The 27189-nt window shown below is 36.3% G+C and overlaps 1 protein-coding gene across 1 annotated transcript in view; it reads right to left on the bottom strand.

Moving 5' to 3' along the window:
• The window catches only part of CEMIP (cell migration inducing hyaluronidase 1), a 112257-nt gene that overhangs the window by 57372 nt on the left and 27696 nt on the right, over nucleotides 1-27189 (bottom strand). Inside the window, exons 6-12 of the mRNA XM_012542064.2 lie at nucleotides 24779-24849; nucleotides 22589-22684; nucleotides 20568-20689; nucleotides 18549-18681; nucleotides 17504-17695; nucleotides 4036-4211; nucleotides 2440-2649 (exon numbers count right to left, since the gene is read on the bottom strand). Of these exons, the coding sequence (XP_012397518.1) occupies nucleotides 2440-2649; nucleotides 4036-4211; nucleotides 17504-17695; nucleotides 18549-18681; nucleotides 20568-20689; nucleotides 22589-22684; nucleotides 24779-24849 (1000 nt within the window). The remainder of the gene's footprint in view (nucleotides 1-2439; nucleotides 2650-4035; nucleotides 4212-17503; nucleotides 17696-18548; nucleotides 18682-20567; nucleotides 20690-22588; nucleotides 22685-24778; nucleotides 24850-27189) is intronic.

Raw genomic sequence — 27189 nt, 5'->3', positions numbered from 1 at the left:
AAACTTTTGTGACTCATGCCAGTACTCCCCAACAGAAAACTCTCTCTTCCTTTTCTAACTTCTTTAAGTACTCAACTCATATTTCTCTTATACTATTTTTTTAAGCAATGGATTATGATTTCACACTCAACAATAAGATCAAGAAGAAAGTTTGACATTTTCAACATACTTTTATGAGTGGTCTTAAATCTACATCTTATTCACTTTGGGCATTCTAATATGAATTCTATTTATTGTTCAGTTCTACTATAATGTATGCCCTTTAAGGGCAGATACTATATTTCATCTTGCAAGCATTAGCATCTAGTACAGAATCCTACATTTAGTAGGCACTCATTATTGCTGAGAAGTGAATTGTGATACTTCTCCAAAGGAAAACTTGCTCTCATAGTAAGCCAAAAGTCTATTGCAGTTGGTATTGTTATCTCTCAGTTCCTTATCAGACAAGCAGATGCTAATGCATAGGAGTTCTGCATGATTTCCTTTGCAATGTGACCAGCAGTTAGTTCTGCCACTCTAGCACTCCCTGAGTGATTCCAGCAAGGGAAAAATGGCATTTCACAGCACTCAGCTCAAACAAGACTCCAGCTTATGCTGGGAAACAGACTATCCAGACAATAGTAAATTAGATACTGAGGGACACCAGAGACATGTCAGCACTTACCAATTTAAGTGGTTGAATGGTCTTTGGTATAAGATGGCAATCAGCAATCCCAGATTTCAACTTCCAGTTTGGCCAATGATTTTTTCCTCCCTCAAGTCTGTAATTAATCATCACTTCTCTAGGGGTCTAAATTTCCATTCTCTGAACTACGGGTAGGTTCAGCTACTTCCCCCCCCCCCCCACCTCTCCTAAGACTGTGAAAATTACGTAAGTGCCTGGAAGATAATTAATGTCACACCCATGATGAAGATTTTTTAAAAAACAGTTGACTTTTACATAGTGCTTTGAGGTTTGCAAATATTGCATGTTTGTACATTTAATTTAGGAACATAGATTTTGATTCTGCAGTAATATTATAAGGCCATCTATTCAGATCCAACCCTCATTTTACAAATGAGGAAACTGAGACCAAGAGAATTTTAGTGATTTTGCTGAGTCATTTGGAAGAGTAAGAAACTTGATCTTAGTTCCTTTGATCCTACTTTTCCCACTGTTCCAAGCGTTTTCCTCATTTTATAATTCATTCTCAGTGCTTAACTTTTAATTGGTTGGGGATCAAATGTAATAGAGAAGGGACAAGGAAATTGTTTCAGTCTGGGCTCCTTTCCCTGAACTCTCTCTGAGAAAGAGAGCTATGCTGACCTAAACCATCAGAGTGGCTAATATCTGTAAGCACTGAGCAGCCAAGAAATAATACCAACCCAGGAAGACTTTCTAATCTTGCTTACTTCTGATTGGTATATACCTGAGCGCTTGATGTTTTCTTGCTATGGATTGGTGCATTTGTAAAATGTATCTGAATAGTTTATTTACTCTGGGAGTATAAAAGAATGGACTCCTGTGGGGGACGGCAGTGAGTCACTCCATCAATTAGTCTGCAGTCCTGGCAGAGCTGTCCAGTTCCTGGTTGGGCTTTGTATGAGACGTCCTAGAATTGGGACAAAAATGACCCAGCGTAGCTATGTTTCAGTTTGGCAGGAGTCTTCACTGTATTCTTTGTCTTCATATCAAGAGATTTAAATCAGATTAAGTTCCCTTTGATTATGAGCTAGGTCTCTCCTTTGGATCCAGTAGCTTAATTGTTATAGTACAGATGGCTCATAGAATCTCTGAATCACAGAATTTTAGAATTGCAAGGGATCTCAGAAAGATAGGACTGCTTGAGTCTATAGTGATGTCAGCAAAGGAGAGCAAGTAATGGTGTGAGGGTGGGGTAGAGCTGGAGGCCTAAAAGATCATTGTCTTGGTGGAAAAAGTTGTATAGGACAAACAAAAACTTGGGTGCCCAGTGTTTTCTTCATAATGCTAGCCTGACTTATTCTGTGCTGAAAAATTTGTCCCTCACCTCCTGTTTTGAAACATTGCTCTGAGTTCTTTCATGTTTCATGAAGACCTTTTGGTTTTAAAGTCTGGCTTGGCCCAGCAGGACGTTCCATTTACCCTTTCAGATAATGACTTGGGGGGCAGCTAGGTGGTGCAGTGGACAGAGCACCAAGTCAGGAGGACCTGAGTTCAAATCTGGCCTCAGACACTTAATACTTCCTACCTGTGTGACCCTGGACAAGTCACTTAATCCCAATTGCCTTAGTAAACAAACAAACAAACAAAAAAACAGATCATGACTTGGACCTCTGTCCTGAGAAGGTTGATCTCATATGTTCTGCACATTGCTCCTGATCACCAGCAAGAATCCACTCTGTCTCCAAGGGGGTAGGATGGGACAGCAGTGATCTAAAACCCTTTGGTGAGTAAATTCTTCAGCTATCATTTCTTACCAATAATCCATTAGAGCCATGGACTGTGACACAGCGGGAGAATGTATGGTGGATGGAAAGGTCTTTCACATAAGTTGGTGGGTCATAGCCTCCCTTTTCATCGACATCACCAGCCAGATGGAAGTGGATTGGATACTGTCCCATGATCTGCTGACCCATATGTTTTAGCTCAATACCTTCAAGATGAACTGCCTTAAATCCAGGCCCAAACTGGAAGCAGGAAAAAAAAAAAAAAAACAGAAGTCAGAAAATATTCCTGAAATGCTGACAAAAGTGATCTAGTAAAATATCCAACAAAAGGAAAAAAAACTGGCAGTGGATGAAATTTTAGTTGATGTCCACTATTTTGAATAATACCTTTTGCCTGCCTAAAGTTCTCCATCAATTCCTCCATTAAATCCAATAGAAGGACTAACTTCTGCTTTCTCTATTTCCTGGATACTTAGCACAGTACCTGGTACGTAGTAGGTGCTCAACAAATGCATATTAACTGGATTTAACTTGGAACTTGATACATTTTTCCCTTTGCTTTTTAATCTAGAGATCATAAATGCACAAGGAACATAGGCTCCTTTACCTTGCCCCAGTAATCAGTGGCATTTGGTAAGGAAATGATGACTATTATAATTTAGATTGACTATATATCATTCTCTTTTGTAGCAATGTTGTTAATGCATCTTATTTCCTCTATTGGACAAAAAATTCCTGGAGGGCAAAAGTATCTTATTTACCTTTGAATCTCTGCCAGTGTCTGCCTAGGATAGTGAACTGTACTAAAGGCAGCTAGGTGGCAGAGGATAGGGTACTATTTCTGAAGTCAGGAAGACCTGTCTCAGATATTAACATCCTGGACAACTCAACCTCTTTCTGTTTCAGTTTTCTCATTTGTAAACTGGGAATAATAATAGCACCTATCTTTCAGGGTCCTTGTGAAAATTAAATAAGATAATAATCATAAAGCACTTAACACAGTGCCTAGTATATAGTAAATGTTATTGTATTATTATTTTTTTAAAAAACCAGACCTCTAATTTCATTGGTGAAGGCAGTTGTCTGTGAAGAAACTTCTTCTAGTCATTATCAATATATTAAAAATGTATATTCTTTCAGAGTTGCCTAGTACATTGAGAGATTAAAGGATTTAAAGGTCCCATAGTCAATAATATAAGAAACTAGACAAGGACTCAGGTCTCCCTGACTCCCAATTTGGCTCTCTATTCATGATACCACAATACCACTCCTAATTACACAAGTCATTGCAAAAAATCTGAGTGACATTTGAAGTTATTACAAAGCAGTATGTAAATACAAAGCAGTATGGAAGAAGAAGGGACAATAAGGGGATGAGGAAAGGCGCTGGAGATAATCAGGGATTCCAAGAGGAGAAAGGTAAGAAAAAACATCACGAGCCTGAGAATCAGCCTACTCAAAGGCATAGAGGTGAGAGATGAAAAATTATGCACAAGAAAAAGAAAGCAATCCAATTTGACTAAAGAATAGCACACGGGCAAGGGAATAGTGCATAAAGACCATTGTGAAACTTTGGTGCACCCTAACATTCCATAGCTAAGCCATTCATGATTGGTATACACATACCTTGATATGCCCACCAAAAGTATCAAAATCAAAGAAGCTGCAGATCTTGTTTTTATAGGGATAGCATGTTCTCTCTGTCTCTCCCATGATCAGAATGTTTCGGCTCAGGAGTCCCACCTCTGCTCTCATGTCCACACCATCTATTTCTTCTCCAATATGGAGATACATTGGTTTTCCTGTGGAAAGAATAGCCGTACCCAGTTTCATTCTCTACCTTGAAGGCAGCAGGTGTTACTGTATGGCAAACTGATTTCCAGACCTTATCATTTAATTAAAATTACTCTCCCTAAAGTTACTGATGATATTTTAATTGCCAAATTTGATGACCTTTTTTCAGTCCTCATCCTTTTCAATCTGTCCTGCAGCTTTGCTTCTGACAATGTTGACCATTCTTTCCTTCTAAGCACTCTCTTCTTTCTTACTTCATTATCCATATAATGGCCCCCACTTGTGGGTATACTCCAAGGTTCTGTCCTAGGTCCATGTTAATTCTCTCTAAATACACTTTCACTTATGACCACACTGGGTCCCATACCTTAAGCATCTTTTCTCTAAAGATGACTCCCAAATTTATATCTAGCCATTGCTATGGCTACTCCTCCAAGTGTGATTCATTTCCAATTATCTCATATTTCAAAAAGAAGGTCCATAAGCATCTTAAATTCAATATATTCCAAACAAAACTTGCTCTCTTTTTTCATCGAACCCACCTGTCTTGCAATTTTTTCTATTTCTGAGCTGGTTACCACTCTGCTTCCAGACACCCTGGTTGTAACTTTCAAATTATACTTGCTTCCTTACTTTTTCTCATTGCATATCTAATCAGTTGCCAAATTTTATTTCCATACCCATGCATCTCTTTCAACTATTACAGAATAATGAAACTGGAAGGAACACTGAGAATCATAAGAACCAAACTCCCTCCTTCATGGTTCTGAATACTGAGACTCTGCTAGAGGGTTAATTGACTTCTCCCAAAAACATACTCGGTGAGTGAGAGAGCCAGGATTAGACCTAAGCCTCTTGGATCCAAGCTCATGTTTTTTTCTACTATATCTATCAGATACCTACAGTATTTCCTCCATGATTTGCTATCCTATGAGATGAGTAGAGTCAGTTATACAGACCACATTATTACAGTTAAAAAACAGATTACAGTTACTGAGTAAACATTGTATCTGCATAGTGAGTTTATTGCTGACCCAGGCAAAAATATTACTAGACTCATGATTGTCAATAACAAAAGTCTAGAAATCTTAGGATATCAGTGTATGTTGTTGGAAAATGACTCTTTTGAATATTCAGTGGACTTTTTTGGAGGGGGGAGAAGTGGATGATGGAGTCTGGATGGGGGATTTCATCAATGTAGGTAACCACTTTGTGGATACACCCTTCCCAATGCAGATGGGCAATCAGTTTATAACAAAGTCTCTGGAAGTTGTCCAAGGCACTGAGAAGTTAAATGACTTACTCATGGTCACAGAACTAGTGTGTATGTCAAAGACATGACTGAAATCTAGGTCTTCCAGACCACAAAGAAATATGGTGGATCTTCTTTGCTCAGAATCATAGATTCATGAAATGCTGGTTGTGAAATAGTCTTGTTCTCTCTTTAGGACATTTTGTTTGGATCCAAAGGACTATTAGGGGAAAACAGATGGCTTCTGGACTCCACAACTGTTGTAAGAATGGGGAAATTTGGATTTAACAAAAGAAACAGATCCCAATAGTTAGAATTATAGAGAATCTTAGAAGTCATCCAACCTACCTCCTTTTCAAATGATTGAAAAGAACAATGGTTAGGGTGATTAGGTCTAAGCTTCAAACTGTAACCAGCTAGAGACAGAAGATATCTTGGAAAGGGTAAGAACAGATTCCCTTTTTTGAACACTAACCAGGATTGGCTGATATGAAAGGTTTTTGAGAGTAAGCCAACTTAAAGTCTCTTCTTTTTGCATAATATTAGCTGAAGGTTAGAAACAACAGTGACATAATCCAAAGAGGGCTAGACTAGGAATTGAGAGTTCTAATCCTGTCTCAGATACTTAGTAATTTTGGGAATTTGGGAATTTAATCTATCTTCTTTGAGCCTCTAGGATTTTGATTTAGAAAATGGATGTAATAACCCCTGAAATATTTACTTTGCTGGGTTGTTGTAAAGCTTAAATGAGATTAAAACATTTTATAAACTTACAAATGTCAACTATTATTATAAGACAATGACTTTAAGATTTATAAAATCTTTTTTTGTAGTGGCAAAGAATTAGCAATTAAGGTGATGTTCATTATGGACAAGTTGTGGTATGTGATTGGGAGAATAGGATGCTTTCAGAAAAATCTGGAAAGATTTATATGAACTGATGTAGAGTGAATTAAGCTTCAGAACCAGAGGAACACCATACACAGTAACAGCAATATAGCACAATAATCAACTACAAAGGACTTAGCTATTCCCAGCAATACAAATATCTGAGACAAATCTGAAATACGTATGATGAAAAATGCTATTTATCCCCCCAGAATTCATGTAATCTGAATGCAGAACAAAGAATGCTGTTGCTTTATTTTATTTTTCTTGATTTTTGGGTACATGTTTTTGTTCACGTGACGAAATATATTTAGAAATATATTTTGTATCATTGCCCTTGCATAATCTATATCAAATTGCTTGCCTTCTCAATGATGGAGGAAGAATAAAAGGGTGGGAGAGAACTTGGAACTCAAAAGGCTAAAATTTTTTTCTATCTGTAATTGGGGGGGGGAGTATTCAAATTCAAATTTTAAAAAATTTTTTAAAAGGATTTACAAATGCTATATATACAGGATGTTATTTAATCCTCCCAACAACAGAAGGAATAGGAATAATTATCCCAATTTACAATCAAGAAAACTGAGGCTAAGAAAGTTTCAGGGTCACTGCTATAATCCTCTAAGGTGAGATTCAAACTGAGGTCTTCCCATCTCAGTGCCTAATCAAACTGCCTATGTTTCTTGACTTTAACATACAGAATAACCCTCCACTCACAGAACATTTTGGAGCCCACAAAATAATACTATAGCTATAATAATTTTTCAAAAAGTTTTCTCATTCTCTTGCCACCATTGACCTTACCCTGAATTACCACCCACAGGCATAGTTGGACTATTAGGGTTTGGCAATTAAAATTGGAGTACATCTTGTGAACTTGTAGTATCACAGATGAATCCACTGCTGTTTGTACTTTCCTGGGGATGGAAGGCCATAACAAATTCCAAACTAGCGTGTGTTCAAATTAATCCCAGCCTGGATCAGGAAAGCCATAGCTATCAGTAAGAATGCTAGCAATGTGCCTAAAGAGATTCTAAATATAGGCAAAGTGATGTTTTTCATTTTGCAGACTCAGTACGATAGAAGATATGGAGGATTCCTTAAAGCTCATTGTTCAGGCAAATCAATTTGGCTCATTATTAAGCCTAAAAAATATCCTGTGGAATTACTCTTTCAAAAAAGTCTCAAGTTTAAACAAAATGAACTTTCCAAAGTATTTGTTACCTGAGGGAAATTCTAAACTCTCTGGCTAAGTGAGCTTTTGGTCTCAGAAGTGGGTGTTCACATATCAAAGGAAAAAAACAATTCATCTCCACATGGCAATATAATTAAGGGCAAACATCAGAGGTGTTTCTTCTTTGTACCCACTGAGCCTCTGACAACCAGGAAAAATAATCCTGAAGCTGGGCCATAAGGAAGGATTTTTATGCTACAACCTTTTCATTCAGTTTTTTTCCCCTCTCCTTCCTCCTGTTTCACCTCTACATCAGTTAAGGCTCAGGTCTTCTTTCTTTACAGTCAAAAAGGTTGAAAGCAGAGTTTGCTCAAAATGCTTAGTTGAGGAAAGTGATGAGGGAAAATTTTCATGAGCTGTATCCTCAGAGACACTCAGGCTTTCCTTTTTCTATGGGCTTCAAAGGTCATAAGGATTATGCCACTGACACCTATGAAGTATACACAGGAAGAGACTAAAGGGAACAAACTTGCGTGAGCACTTAATTTAAATTTTTTTCCCCTCAGCTAGGACTTCTCTACTTGCCAGGAGGGAGAAAGGATTCAGAGGGTAGGATGACAAATAAGGTCTTTCCTTGGAATAACTGTAAGCAGGTCTATTCTGCTAGTGTGAAGGATATTGAAGATAGATCAAGTTCTATAAATGATGGTTTTGGGAAGGAGAGTCTGCTTTCTTGGGGGTAAGAGTTGAGGACAAAATGGAGTCAATGGCCCAGAATCTTTATCCTGACTATGCCACTGACTCACTTCCCTTCTCAAACTCTTTAGCTATTTTCCAGCTGCTGAGAGGTTTTATGGACCACTTGAAAAAGAACTTTTAAAATTACTATTTTGTTATCATCATTGCTGATTTTATTACATATAGAATGACTCTAAAATGAGAGGTAGCATGTCATAGTAGAGAGAGAGAACCCCAGCATTGGAATCAGGAAAACTTGGTTTTAAATGTCATCTCTTGACTAATATCGACCATGCAACTGTCTCTAATTCCTCTAGAAAAGGCTCAAAGACAGTTGCAGAATAAATACTATTCAGTAATAATAAAGGAAAATTTCTCCCTGATATTTCTTTGCACTAACGAAATTACAGACTGCCCTTTACCCCAAAATAAATAAAAATTCATTTTAAAGTCAGAATTTCAAGAATTAATATTCCACTTCAAAATGATTTATATTTCTAGGTAATTTAGCTTTCTTGTATTGTTACTCACTGCTTCATTTTCTATCCCCTTCTTCAAATTGTTTTTTGATATTCTTAGTTTATTAACATCCCCACTGTTACCTAGAATTTCAAGTTGGAAAAAAAATCCAAAAGGTTACTAAGTTCCTTCTTATGCATATAGAACTATACGCCAATTCCCTTCATAATGAGAGTCTTAAGACTTTGTTTTGGTCTAAATCCCAGCTTCTTAAACTGTGGTTTGCAACTCTATATGGGGTCTCATAACTGAATATGAGGATTGTGAAGTTATAATTTATTATCAGTAAATATTTGAGGTGTATACCCATTTTATATACCCATATAGAGAGTCATAGAAAATTTTCTCAGGTGAAAATGGGTCATGAGTGGAAAAAAATCTGAGAAGTTCTGAATTCTAAATTATAACTTTCCATTTTATTTTGGCATTATATACATTTTAATGCATAGTCATTCTTTTCTGTGAAAACTGAGAGAAAATGCTTCTCCATTTTTTGTCTTTGTATCACCATAACCCAACATAGTACCTTTCACAGAGTAAATTCTTTAAAAATGTTTATTGAATGAACTTCCTCAAGAAAATAAAAATTGTATATTTGACAAACATATTTTTCTACGATTATGTTAATATACCTAAATTCACAAAAATATTAGGAAGAATCCACATTATATTTCTATTTAAATACTGTATAGTTATAGAAAAGGATGATTTGTATTCCTTTAAAAGGCAGAAGCACATTTGGAGTAAGGTGAAAATCTGTGACAGTATTTGTTAAGGAAACAAATTTTATATTAGTATCAAATAACCTCATTTGGCAAGTGGAATGGAGAGAGTTATTGTTAGGGCAGCTTACAAAGAAAGTTAGCTGCCAGATAAAACTCTGGAAATGGATCGTCAGGGAATGCATATAGCATGACTATAATCTTCCTTTTTTTTTTTTTTTTTAATCTCTTCTCTGCTGACCAGGAGAGGGGATGTGAGGACTGGAAAAACTTGGGGATAGAAAGCAAATAAGGGCTTCCCATAGAAAAGTTGTAAGCTAAGCTGTTCTGCTGTTGGGAGGATCAAAGGCTCAACCAAAGCCACCTGCAAGAGCTTTTTGCCAGGAGCCAAGAAAATGCCCTGATTGGGTTTTGATTCTAATAAAAGATTCAGGGTAAGTTTTAAAGTTGTTTTCAACTTAAGTCTGGGAGCTAGAATTAAGATTTTTTTTTAGATTAGTAGTGATTTATAACAGTTGACATTTAGTGATCTGGTAACCAATTATACATAAATGGTTTTTACTTCTCTGAATGTTGTTCTAAGTTGTTTATCACTTTTTACTTGTTGTCATTAGAAAATCAGTATACTGAATTACTAAAGTAACTAAAAATGAATAATTTCTTGATTTTATAAAGCATATTTTTATAGAAGAAAGAACTATTGGCTGAGAAAGAGTATTATGTTTTTTCTCTCTATGTTATTTGACTATGGGAAATCTTTGCTCAGATTATATGGCAACTACCCATGAACTGAGGACTCCCTGATGGCACCTCATGTGACTTGCAGGCATAATGCCTAGAGGAAAGTAGTCTCAAACATGTTCATCTTCTAAACTCTAGACTATAGCCTTTTTGTAGTGGCAAGGAACTGGAAACTGAGTGGATGTCCCTCAGTTGGAAAATGACTAAATAATTCCATATGGAATATTATTATAGACTATTATTATTCTATAAGAAACAATCATCAGGATGATTCAGAAAGACCTGAAGAGACTTATAGGAACCGATGCTAAGTGAAGTGAGTAGAACCAAGAGAACATTGTATACAGCAACAAGATTATGTGATGATCAATTCTGATAGACTTGGCTCTTTTCAACAATAAGATGATTCAGGCCGATTCCAATAGACTTGTGATGGAGAGAGCCATTGGCATCCAGAGAGAGGACTATGGGGACTGAATGCAGATCACAACATAGTATTTTCACATTTTTGTTGTTGTTTGCTTGCTTTTTTTCTTCTTCATTTTTTTCCCTTTTTGATCTGATTTTTCTTGTGCAGCATGATAAATGTAAAAACATGCATAGAAGAATTGCACATATTTAACATATATATTGGATTACTTACTGTCTAGGAGAGGGAATGGGAGGAAGGGAGGGAGAAAAATTTGGAACACAAAGTTTTGTAAGGGTGAATGTTGAAAATTATCTTTATATATATTTTGAAAATAAAAATCTATTATTTAAAAAGATAAACTCTAAGCTATAACAAGTTATAGAGAGAGCTCAATCTTCTTCCACAGTCACCAGATTAGAAAACCTAAAGAAAGAATCTATTAAATGTACAAAGAATTTAAGTAATATCTTTTAAGAGAATATTTTTTACTTAGCCAATTCTATTATTTAAAAGCACTTTGCTGTGTTTTAAGTGACTTCTGAAATTGTTTTTTTTTCTTGATAACTAGACCCTGTTTCTTTCGGTTGAGTGAAATTGTAAGCATGTGTCTCTTTCCAAATAAGTGTCAGAGTGAGATATACTTCATGCAATTCTTCCATTTTGTAATTTAATGACTGTCCTATGTAAAAGTTTGAGGTTTGTTCTTGTTAGAACCTCTTGTTCAGTTCCCTATTTATAATTATTAAAAGATCCTTTGCTTTAAAATTGAGAAGACGTAATGCATTATCTCATCTATTATATGAACTGTTCTGATTTCTGTCCTTTTTAGTATTCTCAGCACTAAATGTGTAGGACAAAGTATTTTTATTCCCCTCCCTTATTGTTCTTTACTGCCTGACCATCTATGCTGTCCCTGACCATCATGAACTTTACCAAAATGCCTTTGGCTGAGAAACAGGTCATTAAAAAACTTGCAGTCAAATGGAGAAACATTTATCATTTTAATTTTCCAGAATTGGAGGATCTTCCCTTTACAATCTTCCAATTTCCAGGCCTACAGTTAACCGACTTTTGCCCTGAACACAGACACGATGAACTCAGAGCTGTTTTTCTTAGGTAACAAATACTCCAGTGGAATGTTTATTTTCTTGGCATTTTATCCAGCAAAAACCTCTCCCAGAGCTTTCTCAGCAAAATAGCGTTGTCCCTCTGACTGCTTTCTGTTATTGAGACAGCCAGTCTGAACTACAGTGAACTTCAATTGCAGTAAATCCTTACAAAGAACATACTACTGAACCAATGTGCCAACAGGCTTTCCACTGACTAGACTGTCAGAGCAAACCACAGAGTGATGAGAGGACTGGAGGTTGAGTGTCTTAGTAGTCCTAGATGGGGAGGGTTTGTAATTAGATAGGGATAATATTTTACTCTATTTTTCTGGGCTTAGAAAGTATAGTGAGGCAGGTGTAATATGCATTGGTTGGTTGATGGTACCGAGAACACATATAACCTCACCCAATGATTTGTATCATGGAGATTTTATTGATACAGAAAGTAATGGGAACCTAGATTCATAGACCAAAAGACCTAAGAGAATATTAAATCTTAACCTCTCACTTTATAGAGGATACTAATGTCCACAGTATCTACAATTGCAAACACAGTAGTCTCCTCTGAAGGGAATGTTAGTAATTTGTCTGGGAGCTGTCCATAGCTGAAGCCCTTTCAAAAAAAAAGGAGGGTGGGATTATACTATATACCAGGGCAAGTAAAGCTACTACATTTAACATGTCAAGTAGCTTATGAATTCTTCAGTCAAGGTTAACCTTGATCAAATATCCAACTTCATGAACTCATGTTTCAGCTAAAATATGTTTTTTTTCCTTTTGTCTTTTGGAACACATAGGTTTCATTTCACTGACCTATTCTCTTGGATTCTGGACGTAGTCTTTGTCTCTAACTCTGCTTGCTTTCAAACATTCTTTTTTTCTCCAAATGACCCATCTCTTGTTTCTGTACCTCATGAATTGTAATGTTACAACTAGAAACTGTTTTGTCTGCCACAATAGAATAAAGAGGCGCTCACCTATAGTTCAAGGGAGGGACCAAGGGTAATAGCAAATAAACCTGGGAAATAATTTGGCAAATATAGGGATGTGCTGTAAATGTTTTTTTAAAAAAGGATCCATGACATACTTTTAAGTATAGCCTGAATTGGGCATTTTCTTCACCATTTTCTAGATCTAGATAATCAGCAAAATAATAAATCAAACCCATGTTCATAGTGTTTGCTGATTTCCAAAGTGTACATGCTTATTATGAAAATTTAACAATGGTTTCTCCTGAACCAGTTCAAGCTGGCTCTAGCATTCCCCTTTCAAGATCCCACAGAGAGACTGTGGCAGAGCCAAGACTAAATGACAGGTCAGAAGACTCTTGGTCAAGACTCATCATTACATCAAGCTATCTCTCAGAGTAATAATAGCAGAAGGGAAAAGGGAAGAACACTGATGTCTACAATGTATGTCATGGATATTATTCAGGCCTCCTGAAAGTATAAATCCATTAGAGATTTTTTTCCTCTTTCTTTTCTCCCTTAGATCAAGGAATTGGGTTATTTATTTCAGCTGCTCTTGCTAGGCCAGCTGAAGAATAAGATTTTGCCTTTAAATTTCTGACCCTGCAGCAAGAACATGGCCCTTTGGAAGTTTAAGAGCATTACTCCTAGTAACAATAATAGTGTCATATTGTTGACCTATTCAAAATAATAATAAACAATGGAAAAGTTAATAAAAATGTCAAAATCTTCTGTTCCAGGAATTTGGGTTAAGCATACCACAGTATTCATTCAAAACAGAATGTTGGAGGGGAGGGAGGCTAGAGATCATCTAGTTCATTCTAATCATTTTTATTGATGAAGTTGCCCAAAGTAAAATGGGCACTATATAAGAGGAAAGAAAATGAGGATTTATTAAATATCGACTATGTGCCAGGTATTATGTCAAGCACTTTACAAATATGATCTCATTTTATCTTCATAACAACCCTGGAAGGGAGGTGCTATTATTGCAATCCCTATTTTTTCAGATGGGCAAACTAAGGCAGACCTGCCCAAGGGTCAAACAGCTAGGAAATTTCTGAGGTCACATTTAAATTCAGGCCTTTCAGATTCCAGACCCAGTATTCTACCCCGTGCACCCAGCTGCAAAACAGGGGGTTCAAATTTGGGTCGCTGGTGCCTCCAAATTCTGTCTTTCCATTACTGTCATCTCTTTTGATAATTTCTAATAAAATATCTCTCCCTCCCCACCAAGTATTTCTTTAAATGTGAATGGAGCCTACTATATCTGAGGAATTGTGCTAAGTACTAAGAATACAAAGAAAGGCAAAAACTTGTACTTGCCCTCATGCAGCGTATCTTCTATTGAGGGAGACAACATATAAGTAAGTACATATATGGAAGATATACACAGAGCAGATGAAGGCAATCTGAAAGAATACTTATATTTATATAGTATTTTAAAGTTTAGAAGGTACTTAGGAAATTAGTAAATCCAGGGAAGAGGAGAAATTAATGCTACCCCAAGCTGATGGCACATTGAGCATCTTCCCATAGAGTATGGTGCTGAATGTCCTTTTCAAAAAGGTCATCACAAGAGACTCTTCAGTTGGAGGTGACACAGGAGGAAAACAGGACCTCCAAGGGGAGCCAGGACTAAAGAACCATGGTCAAAACAGCTACATCAACATATGTTGCTCTCAAGTGATAACTGAAGGGATGGGCATGGGAACAGTTTACTGCACTTAGTCTCAGAGAAAGTGGCAGTTCAGGGGGGAATTACAGCACTCAGAATAATGGGATTTTTAAAAACAGTCACCAATGTTATCAGAGAATGAAACAGTCACTTGGGGAAGGTAATAGAAGTGTGATTATTTGTGATGCTTGATAGAATTCCCATGATGGGGTAAAAGGGCATAGTGTAAATAATTGATTACATTTTGGGAGACTATAAGTTCTGTCACTTTCTCATCATTTTTCTCCCCCAGATCTTCTCATTTCCAGTAAGATCCCACTGAGAGGAACTAAAAATTGGCAAACTCCCTCACTATCTAGGTATTTTCCCTAGATATTTTGGTAATTGTTCTAAAATCCTACACTATTCTAGAATCGTATTCATTTACTAAATATTCTAAATATGGCTACTAGAGAAATAGACATTTATTGCAATTATTATTCTGTTTATCATCATGAGCATAGGAAGTTAACATATGAAAGTAACATACGAATGTTAATTTTTCTGTCACAAAAGGTGCGTGTGTGTGTGTGAGAGAGAGACAGAGAGACAGAGAGACACAGAGACACAGACACAGACAGAGAGACAGAGCGATCTCAGAATATGGAATAAGAAGACATGAAATTTAGACCAGAGCGCCTTAAACTTTTCCCACTTATAACCCCTTTTTGCCCAATAAATCTTTACATGACCCCAGGTATATAGGTATATAAAATAGGTATACAAATCAACATTTACTGATAATAAATCATAATTTCCCAACTTTCATATTCAGTTACAAGATCCGCATTGGGTCATGAAGCACGATTTAAGAAGCTGTGATTTAAACAACCTTAAGCATATATCTGAACTCAGATTTCCCAGATATAAAATGGGGAAAATTATTCTTATATTATCAACCCAGCTTATTAGGTTGTCATGAGAATGAAATGAGATGATATCTGTGAAGCATTTTGTAATATAAAAGTGAATAACAGCTATTCTTTCAAGAAAGAAATTGGGACATAGATACTTTGGGTGATTTTCTAAAGATCCCACACAATCATTAAAATTTCCTATTATTGAGAAGACTTAGGAAAACTATTTACTTGATGCCTATGAGTCACTAAAATATATTAAAAGGGAAATTATTACAGCTCATCTATTCTTCTTTCCTTAATATTGCATCAAAGTGTCTTCACAGAATGTCACCCTTGGTATCTCTTGGGGGAGCTTGTCAGTTCTCCTGGTACCTTCACATGAAACCTTTATAAAGTTTACTTCTCCAATTAGGCTACATGAAATAGATTTCATTTTGTCCCATCCTGTTTAACCCTAGCACCACAGCCCCTCTTTCCTTCCTCTTCTCCTCCCTATTTTATGCTGTACTGATAAATGAAGTCCAACTACAAAACCAAACAAAACATCAAACAGGCTTAATCCATTTCATACCCATTTAATCTGAAAAGAAAACATTAACACCCAGGGAAGGGCAAGAGCTAAGGACGATGTGACTGGTGGTTGTTTTCCTGAACCCCTGCTACACATCTCTTATAATGTTTGAGTTTTATTCTCACAACCACCGTCCTTTTGGCTGCGTTTTTTTTTTCAGTTGCAGTGGGTAATTTCTCATCCTATTTTTTAGGTAGAAAATTCTAAGTCTTAATAAATACTATTCCCAAAGAGAAGCTGCATTTTAGTCGATTCATGAAAGGTAGAGGCCCCACTTTATTTGAGAGATTTATTTGGCCACAAACTAAACCCAGGGCTATTCTTCTCCAAATAGTTTGTGAAGGTTTTCAACTTCACATCATTAATTGGATTCATAGGCAAAGTTAAAAATTAGTGCCTTTTAAAGGAGAAGCTAGTCATATGATAGAATTCATATTTCATCGGATTTGATTGATAACAGCAAGTAGAAGGCAGTGTATTTTTAGGCCTCTATGGTTAATGTATTTCTGATCCCTTTTCTCAGCCAGTGGAAATACTAACTCAGTAGGAATCTGGCTTATTGTCTAATAGTTTGCTCACATTCCATATTGTCAAAGAACCAAGTAATCCCAGTATCAAAGATATTCTCTGGTTATGGATCAGGCATGTATGGAAACAATAGGCTCTTTTTAAGAACCCTGATTCTGTCTTTGTAAACCTGAGACATGGTGTAGTGGAGAGAGCAATCACAAAGATCCAGATTCAAATCTGCCTCAGATACTTACTATGCAACTCTGGGTAAGTTAATTAACCTCTCTCAGCTTCAGTTTCCTTATCTATTAAATTGGGATAATTAACAGCACTTTTCTCACAAGATTGTTGTCAAGATCAAATAAGCAAAAATTTTTGCAAAATTTAAAGAATTATATAAATACTAGCTATTATTAATTATTTACTTGCTGCTTAGGATCTCTTCCCCAACCTAAAAGAAACCATCAATGATTTTATGTGTATATTATTCAGAAGGATATTGAGCAATACTCTCTTAAGGTCAAGAAGAATTACAAAGGACTGATAGTCTTCCCACAATGGAGGCATGGGGGTTTTTCACAGTCAATGAGATATGGCTCTCTATGGGGTATTGCCAAATTAACTATCAAACTTGATTAGTGTCCTACTCCATCTCCAATGGATTGATCAATCAGTCAATCAACGAGCTTTTAAAGTTTTGAGTATGTGTGCCAGGCACTATGCTAAGTGCTAGGGATCCAAAGAAAAAGCAAAACCAGTCTCTGAATTCTAGATGGACATGATTTTGTGAGTGAATATCTGCAATGATTAGCAGAAATTAGGCTTCAATCTCCTAATCCAAAACATACATGAAATTGCATTTGAAGAAAGTTTGTTCTCATTCTAAATTCCGTGAGGTGACAATTTGAAGTAAATCCAATGCTATTAGAAATTAACATTGCACAACATAAATTCCAGCTCACTCAAGCTGAAACATAGGAAGTAAAAAGTAGGGAAGGACGATGGAAAACTCTAAAGTGATGGAAAACTCGACATCATTTTTTGGATAATGTTTAGTCAACTTGAGGCTCTACACATTTCATTTCAGCTGAGCCCAGAGAGGACCAAAATGAAGCTTACCTGCCACTTTGACTTCATAGGCAGTGCAAGTTTTGCAGGGCAGTATCTGGAATTCCTCAGCCTGGTACATGGAGTAGTCTGTGCTAGCAATGACTAAGGTGTCTCCAGGTTTCCAGGACTGAACATTATCTGTTAGCCTCAGAATTGTACTGTTCACATTGGTGTCAATAGCAACGGTGAGTTTGGGTCTCACTGTAAAATCAAAGAGAGTCATCAAGTCTTTCATTTAACTCTTTGTCACCTCTCAAAATGCTTTGCCCTTGCCTTCCTGCCTCCCTCCATTAATACAATTGCAGGTTTGCCAATCCAAAACAAAATTATCTAGCTCACCTCATTGTGGTCTTGGTTTAGGCTTTGTGAAGTCAACAAAAACCCAACCAAGAAAGATCCATTCATTAGCTACTGGCAAGGGAATTTTCCACTAACTTCTTAAGTTCAAGTTAAATGTGGCTTTCAGTGGGGTTATTTAACCACACCCACTTAGCTCCATGACTTAAAAAAAATATAGTTGCTCTGAACTGTTATTTACAGTAGCAATAAATGTCTTCCCCAAAAGGAGATGTTTTGTTTAATGACTGCTTTTTGGAAGATGCTGAGTGCCTTTTTTTTTTTTAAAACAAACCAACCATTTAAAATTCACTTATAATGATCACCTTTGGGAGCAGTGTTGTTTGAAATGAAAGCTACAAAAGATAGGATTGCTTCTGAAATCTTAGTGATCTGAGGGTCATTTCTGCACATCAGACGCCTACTTTCTTAGGGCCTGGCCCTTCCCCTTCCTGAAAGGCTTGTGTGGATGGGGTGGAGTTCTCAAAATCCTTGCCAGCTCTCTCCACTGTCCTGTGATGTCTTAAACAACTACTGTTGTCACAAAGGCTATGCCACATAAAGGGAACCCAAGAGGGGCCGCCTGACACTGGTAATAACTCAAGGTGGCTGACCCCGGCTCCCTGAGAACTGCCAACACAGAACTGCCAACTTAAGAAACAGAGCTATAATTGACTATTTCCTTCCAAAGCCCAGCTTCACAAAACAGACCACTTACCCGATTTACCACATAGGAACCTCACTCGGTAATTCTGGCAGGCTTTGTTCTTATTGTAGCACACAAACCTGTAATCCTGGCCACTTTTGTAGACGACCTCAGTGGTTAATTTAATTCCATCCACTGTAGTGGCCTAGAATAAAGATAAAAATGATAGTCCAGAAACCTTTTTTTTTCTTTGAAAAGAGATTATGAACATCAAACAGACATATTGTCTTTTGTGAAAAAGCTATTTACTCCTGCTTATTCTTATTATTCTTGCTAGTATCCCTGGGAGACAAGTAACCATATCATATCTCTATTATACAGAACTAAAAGATGAAGGTGCTTGATGACTGAAGGACATGCATAGGGTCACCCACAGTCACCAGTATCCAAAGGACAGATGTGTTTGAGTTTGGTCCCACAATCATCTCAAGCATGTGATTTTGAAGCAGGGGCTGCCAGCTGATGCAGCCTGAGGAAAAGGGGGGTTATGGTTAGGGAGAAATGTAACCAACCTAAATCTAAAATTAGATTGTACTTTTGGGGAAAGGTTATTTTGGATTCAGTGACTGTCTGCCTTTCCCTCCCTTCTTCACTTAAAAGGAAAGCATGTTCATATGAGGTTAAATGAGATTCAAACTGTGAAAGCCTGTCAAAAGTTTAAAGAGAGATCTTAAGACCATGATAGTCATAAATAGTCCTCACCTTTGTGGGGAAGCCATGAAAAGCTGTGGAGCAGCTTTATGTTAGAGACTAATTTATTTTTGCATCTTATAAAGGATAGGAGAATCCTTTCTGCATATTTTTCTCTAGGGCCAGAATTTAAGTATACGTCACTCTGCAGTGAGTATTGTAGAAATATTATCATCCTACACCAATGGGCAACATGTCTTGCCAATCTACCTCCCATCATACTTCTTCCGAGATCTCAGGCATCCATCTTCTCTTGACCGTTCAGCCCTATTCATAGCTACCTGATTCTTCATCCCCAAACAACAACAATAATAACTCACATTATATACTTTGTTCTATGCACTTTCCTCACTATAACATTGTGCAATTGGTAGAATGGACAAAATCATCTTATTTTACAGATAAGGACACTTAAACTTAGAGGTTAAATGGGTTGCTCATGGTTTGAGTTAGTAAATGTTTGAAGTAGGATTTAGTCTCAGATCTTCTGATTCAAAGGCCAGGTTTTTCTCTAATTCTACAAATTTACTCTGAACCCACTTACTAATTTTATTTATATTCTCTTTTATTTATGATCCCTTTATTTTTATAATTTCTTTATTTATAATCTCTTTAAAGCTATGATTCTATTATATATATATATATTTATGTGTATGTGTATATGTATATATGACGTATATTATATGTAATATTCAAAATATATTCTATATGTATGCATTGTATCTGTGTATATATATATATGTACATTTATGTATGCATACACACAACCCCCTCTACTAATGCTATGTTTATATTGTGTATGTGTGTGTGTGTGTGTGTGTGAGTGTGTGTATGTGAGTGTGTGTATGGCAGCTTGACATATTGGATAGAGAGCTGACCTTGAAACCAGGAAAACCTGGGTTCAGGTATTCATGGCTGACCGACAGTGTAGCTCTGAGCAAGACACTTAAACTCTCAGGCCCTGGGTAATTTTACTTTAAGTTACAGAGCAGGGGCTACTTATATACTATGTATATAGTACATATACATATTATATATATATATATATATATATATATATATGTTTACACGTACATATATATTGTATATCCATACATATACATTCGATACATACATTTAAATGATAATATAAGTTTAAATATGACATGTAAATATAATATATAATACACATATTTCATACATATATTAGCATATACATCAGATTTCACAGCTTCTCTTTCTATACCACATTAATTCTTAGCATCACTGGAAGCCCTCAGAGCACACTTCCCACTAACTGTGTGTGGTTTAATAGTATTTTCCTCTTATAGGAAGAATAGAATATCACTCTGGTCATGATACCTGGATATCAATGGGACGAATACAAATTTTTCCTGGATGAGCTGCCCTCAGATCTGAAATTTTCTCCCCACCCTTCGATGGAGCCATTTCATGCTTGTCAAACCACTCTGTCCATTCCACATCTAGAAAAAAGAAAAAGAATAAAACTGGAATGCAAATGAAGTGGCCTAAATGGGCCAGACCTAAAACTACATTATGAAGTAGTGGTGATCAAAACCATTTGCTACTGGCTAAGAAATAGAGTAGCTGATCAATGGAATAGGTTAGGTTCACAAGACACAATAGTCAATGATTATAATAATTTAATGTTAAAGCCAAAGACTCCAGCTTCTGAGATAAGAACTCATTATTTGACAAAACTTTCCAGGAAAACTGGAAAATTATAAGGCAGACACTAGGCATTGACCAACAACTAACACCATATACCAAGAAAAAGTTGAAATGGGTTCATGATTTAGATATAAAGGGTGATACTATACGCAAATTAGGAGAACAAAAGATAGTCTACCTCCCAGATCTGTGGAGAAGGAAAGAATTTAAGCACAAAAAAGAACTAAAGAACATTATGAAATGCAGTTATTGCATTTATTATATTAAATTTATATTCTATTAAATTTAAAAGGTTTTGTACAAACAAAACCAATGCTGCCAAGATTAAAAGGGAAACTGGGGAAAATCATATATTCAAGGGTTCTGATAAAGGCCTCATTTCCAAAATATATAGAGAATTGACTTAAATTTATAAGAATACAAGCCATTTTCTAATTGGTAAATGGTCAAAGGACAGTCAATTTTCAGATGAAGAAATTAAAGCCATTTCTACTCATATGAAAAATTAGTCTAAATCTATTGATTAGAGAAATGCAAGTTAAGAAAACTCTGAGATATGTACCTTTCAGAATGGCTAAGATGACAGGAAAAGATAATGATAAATATTGGAGGGGATGTGGGAAAACAGAGACACTAATACATTGTTGGTAACAGATCCAATTATTGAAGAACAATTTGGAACTATGCCCAAAGGACTATCAAATTGTGCATATCCTTTGATCCAGCATTGCCTCTACTGAATCTGTATCCCAAAATGATCATAAAAAGGGGGAAAGCACCCATATGTATTTGTAGTAACTCTTTTTGTATTGGTAAGAAACTTCCAAACAGTTGGAGAATGGCTAAATAAGCTATGGTATATAAATGGATGATTTCAGAAAGGCTTGGATAAATATGGAAGTATGTATAGACGAACTGGACATGTTTAACACATGTAATATTGAATTACTTGCTGCTTGGGGGGATAAAAAGAGAGAAAATTTTGGAAAACAAGGGTTTGCAAGAGTGAATGTTGAAAACTATCTTGCATGTGTTTTGAAAATAAAAAAGCTATTATTTTTAAAATTAGAAGCATAAAAAAAGATTGAGACTGGACCGCAAAGGTCCCTTTAGTCAAAGTCAAGCTGGTCACTGCACTGACAAATGTTTTCAGCACAAAGTTATGCTAAAAAGTCCAACAGTTGCTTTGTTAAGGGGCTGCCATCAAAATTTTTTGTTTTTGAGTTTGTCACCTCCCTTGGTGAATGTTATACACATGAGTGTAGTGCTACCCAAGTCCACAGATTGGGAATTTTGTCTAACAGTTTCAAGAATCGCTTGGTTGACCAGTTTCCCAAATTTCTAGTAAAAGCCTTCACAAATTAATCTTCAACTGAATTATCGATTGAAATTTTGATTGTTACTTGAAAGAAAAAGGGGGGAAGGCCTCAAGGGAAGAACTTCATATGTATAGTAACAAGAAGAGATTTAATTCTTTGCAAGGAAAGGAAACATTGACTTATCCTGTGGAGTAAGTGTGATCTTGGTAGAAATAATTGTTGGTGAAAGAAAGTTCAATTTATAATGACTAGAAAGCTCAGTATGTGGTCCTTCATCTAATGGAAAAACATGGCTAGAGCAAAAACACCTCATTCTGTGGTTGAATTATGCCTCTAGGGCTTCCTGAGTTCTGAAATGCATAGATTTCTTACCTTGTACCCACTCACTGGATGAAGAAACATTGAAATGTTCCCCATTTTCAGTTTGGAATAATTTAAAAACTCTGGCTGCAGCTGAGCCTCGTTGACCTATTAAAAGGATAAGATAATTTTGTAACTGAGATTTTTCGAATTGAATAAAATATGGCATTAAAAGTGATGACAAATATGATACAAAAGGTCCTTGGTCATTTGAGCAGTAATTGATTAGATCATTCATTTATTTGATAAACATTTATTAATCATCCCTTGTACTATACTCTTACTATTCCCACATTCCATCCTTTATATCACTGTCAGACTTATCCCTATGCAGTCAGTGATTAAGTTTAGGTAGCAATTGAGGCAAAGAATCTCCTCTTTCACCAAGTAAAAAAAAAAGTAAATAAATGAATAAATGGATGTAAATAGCAATGATTTCTGCTTTGGTTAGAAACCTTGAAGGTATTTTCCTTCCAAGGTTTCTGACCAAAGCAGAAGTTATTGCTATTTACATTCACTCTGAATCAATCAGGATCTAAGCAATGACCAAATAGGGTTTAGCCTGGGACCTACTAGTGCCCAATCAATGAGAATCAGAGTGGCTTTTGGTTTAAGGCATTGTTCTTAAGGAAGAAATCTGGTCTGTACACCCCAAGATATCTTGGGAAGGTTCAGAGATCCAAAAGAAAAAAAAAAAGCTTTTACAAGTATCTGGGAAATAGAGCCAAGATGTGGGGTAAAAGCAGGAACTCACCCACATTTCCCCAAACCTCTCGAAATTCCTTTAAATAATGACTCTACACAAATTTTAGAGCAACAGAACACCCCAAAAGACAGAGTATGTCATGACACCACTTCACTGACATTACCTTCTTTGAGAATGAAGGATAAACAATAACATATTGCTATGCATATGAAGGATCATGTCACCTCAAAATTCTTCAATAGTTCCTTCTTATCTACACAATAAAGTTCATAATTTTTACCTTGCATCCAATCTTCCAAAGTCTGGTATTACCCTGTCTTTCCAACTTTGTACTACCATTCATCCACTTTGTTTGTTAAACTGAACAGAATAAATGTACTTCTCCTTTGTTTTGCTTATGTTGTTCCCTGTGCTAGAAATGTTCTTTCCTCTTTTTTATTGGTTGAAACTGTTTTCATCCTTTAAAGCACAATTCAAATGTTTCCTCTGTGAAGTTATCCTTTATCTCCTATCAGGATAACTGATTATCCTATCAGTTTTTTTCATAGGACCTCACATGTGCTTTTTTTATTTTTCTAACACAAACATGTATTAGAATTACCTGTATTTGTGCTTTATTCCTGTTATGAGATTGAAACGTGAAAGTGTCTTACTGAGTATTTTCCTAAACATCTAGAGCAAACAGGTATTTATCCATCATAGACATTTTAATAAATGTTGCTTGAAAGAATGAATGCTACAACTTATTCTAACACTGGAGGAATACAAAGTACTGTTTTCAAGGAGCTTCTAAGTATCAGGCAAATATTTTTATCTTGAGAAAAGCTGTTAATTTCCTGATTTACAAGGAGGAAGAATGATGAAATTGTTCTTCTAAATCTTTGGAGAAACAGTATTTTTGGATTGTACTGCAGTGGATCAAGGCATTGATCTTTCTTGGCTGCTGGATAACCATTATTAGGCCAAGAAAATAGCTGACTACATAGTGTGATTTGAGGGGTGCCCAAAAGCTCTCTTGTGGAAAAAATATTGCATTAGCTCATGATGCCTGGAATTTCCACATTATTTAGGTTCCCACATAGCCTTTGGATCAGGAAATGGTGACTTCTATTTAAAAAATATCTTCAGCAAATTTCAAAGTTGAGCCATTCTGACTCCAAGTCAGATTCAATCTTCTGTGTCACCCAGTTACCCACAAAGATAATAGTAAAATAGTTCCTGCCCTCAAGAGGCTTGAATTCTATATTCTAAACTAAAGTAACTACAATGCAACATACATTCAAAACCAGATCTGATTTGATTCTCTTATTTCCCTTTCCTGCAAAATCCTATAGTTAATAGTCAAGAGACATTGAGAACTGAAGGATTTCTAGAGGAACTTCCATGTTCCTCTAGAACCTATAAGAAGTGTACCTATACTTTGTACCTACAAGAAGTGGTCATTAAGACTTGAGAAGAAGAGAACCTAACCCATCTTAGCCAATTTTATGACTTACCTTGATATTCTATGTGGTCTTCAACAGAAGATGAAGGATCTCCTTTCACAGTCAGGAAACTCCAAGGATGCCTGGAAAATAATGAAAAATCTACCCTTTTCTTATGTTTGGAGGATTTGAAGCAATAGTTCAAAATAAGACTGAATGGAATAGTGGAAAAAGTGATAAATTTATAGAAAAAGGAGCTTAATTACAATCCTAACCGATGCTAATGTTGGTACTTTGATTTTCTAGGCATTTGTTTCCTTATCTATCAAATGCAGTCATTGGAACAGATGATTCCATGATCCCAAAGGTCCCTTCCAGCTCTAAATCTATGATCGTGTGATCTAGCCCTTAAGAATCTGCTTGGGATAGTTGACTTTTAAAATTCCCCTCTTTTTTTTTGAAAGAAAAATCAATGATTATATTTCTTTAGAACTAAGCCTTTACTGCCATTTTACTCTCACTTTCCTCTACTGTTTTATTTTCCCCATCACTCCTGAATACAAAAGATGAATTAATACTCCTGACTGGGTACTGGAATAACAGGAGTATACATGCTATTCATAAATGTCACTCTGATGAAAGTACAGAACTTTTGCCCTATATCTTTACCTCTGAACAAACTTCTAGAGTTCTGCATGTACTTCCAAAGTAGGTCTAGGATCCAAAACCAAACCAAACCAAAAAAAAAAAAACAAAAAACACCATGGTTTCTACTCTTGGCTCTCAGTTTGTGATCTTGAGAAAAGCTATTAATTTCCTGACTTACAAGGAGGAAGAGTCTTGTGAGCTTCAATTTCCTCATTTACAAAATGTGATATCTGCTCTCAACTACTTTGCAGAATTGTAAAGATCAAAAATTAAAGTGTCAGTCTTTTGAAAAGCCAGAAAATGCCAGTCCAAGGGAAGCAATGAGAAAGGAGGCTTCCATGGACTCTATGTAGTACTCAGAGATTCATTGTCTTTCAATTGGATTTAATGAGAAAGAAACTCTGCTTTTGTTTTTGATGTTGTTCTGCTCAAGCACAGCCTGGACACCAGTGAAAATTAGTGAATGCCCAGGTAATGCCCAGGTAACAGTAAAAATAGAAGAAAAGTCATTGCTAACTGTGGATAGAGAGCAGCCTACATCCCACTTCCCTGGGGGAATAATATTTCAAATACTCCTTTTAACCTGACTAGTGATCCTAGATCAAAGATCAAGTTTCTCAACTAACTTTTTCACATCAAAAACAGGTCTCTTCTAAAAGATGCACCTCATGGCCCAGAGGGTACCATAGACAGGAGGTGGGAAGAAGCCAGAGCAAAGCCTTCCCTGCTGGCTGACTCTCTGAATACTCTATTTACTTGATCTTAACAAATCACAAACCTTTCCATGGAATTTGCATGGCCCTAGAACCATTAGGAAGTATTTTAAAAATAAGATATTTGTTTATATTTTCCTTTGACCTTTCTTTTTTGTACCACTGCAATTTCTTTTGAATACCCCCACCCTTGAGCCCCTCCTTATAACAAAAGAAAGCTTACAAACAAAATCATGCAACATAGAAAATACTATGTTGACAGTACCAACATCTAAAGTCACCTACTTCTCTATCAGAAAAAGAGAAATGGGTTTCAGTATCAGTTTTATAGAACTGAGATTGTAAAATAAGAGTATTTTTAAGAAGGAAGGAAGAAATAGGTAATAAGTGTCAGAAGCCCTTTGTATGGAAGAATTCAGCCTTACTCTTAAAGGAAACACTACTCTTAAAAAGCCCACCATTCTCCCTTGCTGGATAAGAAAGATGGCTCATTCCTCTCTATCTGGCCTATATATCTCATTGACAATCTCCAATTATTCCCCTTCACAAAAATTCAAGATTTATGTTATAAACAAAGAAACCTTGTTGGTAGAGAGAAAAATCGTTTTTCCCTGGCCCAAGGCCGGCCCACCAGCTTAACAGCAGATTAACTCTAGGACAACCCAAAGGGAAATTACTGACCACCAACATAATTCCCCAAGGAGCCTGCCAGTATGCCAGATGTGTCAACTGGAAAATTTTTCGGCACATCCAGCGCCAAAGGCACTGGGAAGCTGTGATCTATCTCCAACAAGGAGTGGGACAGCAGGGTGGGAGAAATGATTCTATTGCACTCAGTAAGCTGGTTGGAATATGTGTGTGTGTTTGCATGTGTGTATGTGTATGAAATGGGGAGAGAGAGAGAGAGAGAGAGAGAGAGAGAGAGAGAGAGAGAGAGAGAGAGAAGAGACTGTGTGTTTTCCAAAGTTGAAAAAACCCATGACCCATTACTTCTTAAAAACAAGGTTGAAGGGCATTCTTGAGAGAAAAAAAACTCTAATGAAGACATTTTTTGTTTGAAGGCATGCTTAATGTTTTTGTTCATTTCATTCACTTAAGTCTCTGGAGGCTTATTTCTAAAGA

This window comes from Sarcophilus harrisii, chromosome 2, assembly GCF_902635505.1.
Source record: "Sarcophilus harrisii chromosome 2, mSarHar1.11, whole genome shotgun sequence".
NCBI classification, from domain to species: domain Eukaryota; kingdom Metazoa; phylum Chordata; class Mammalia; order Dasyuromorphia; family Dasyuridae; genus Sarcophilus; species Sarcophilus harrisii.
This window is presented reverse-complemented; position numbering and strand designations above follow the sequence as displayed.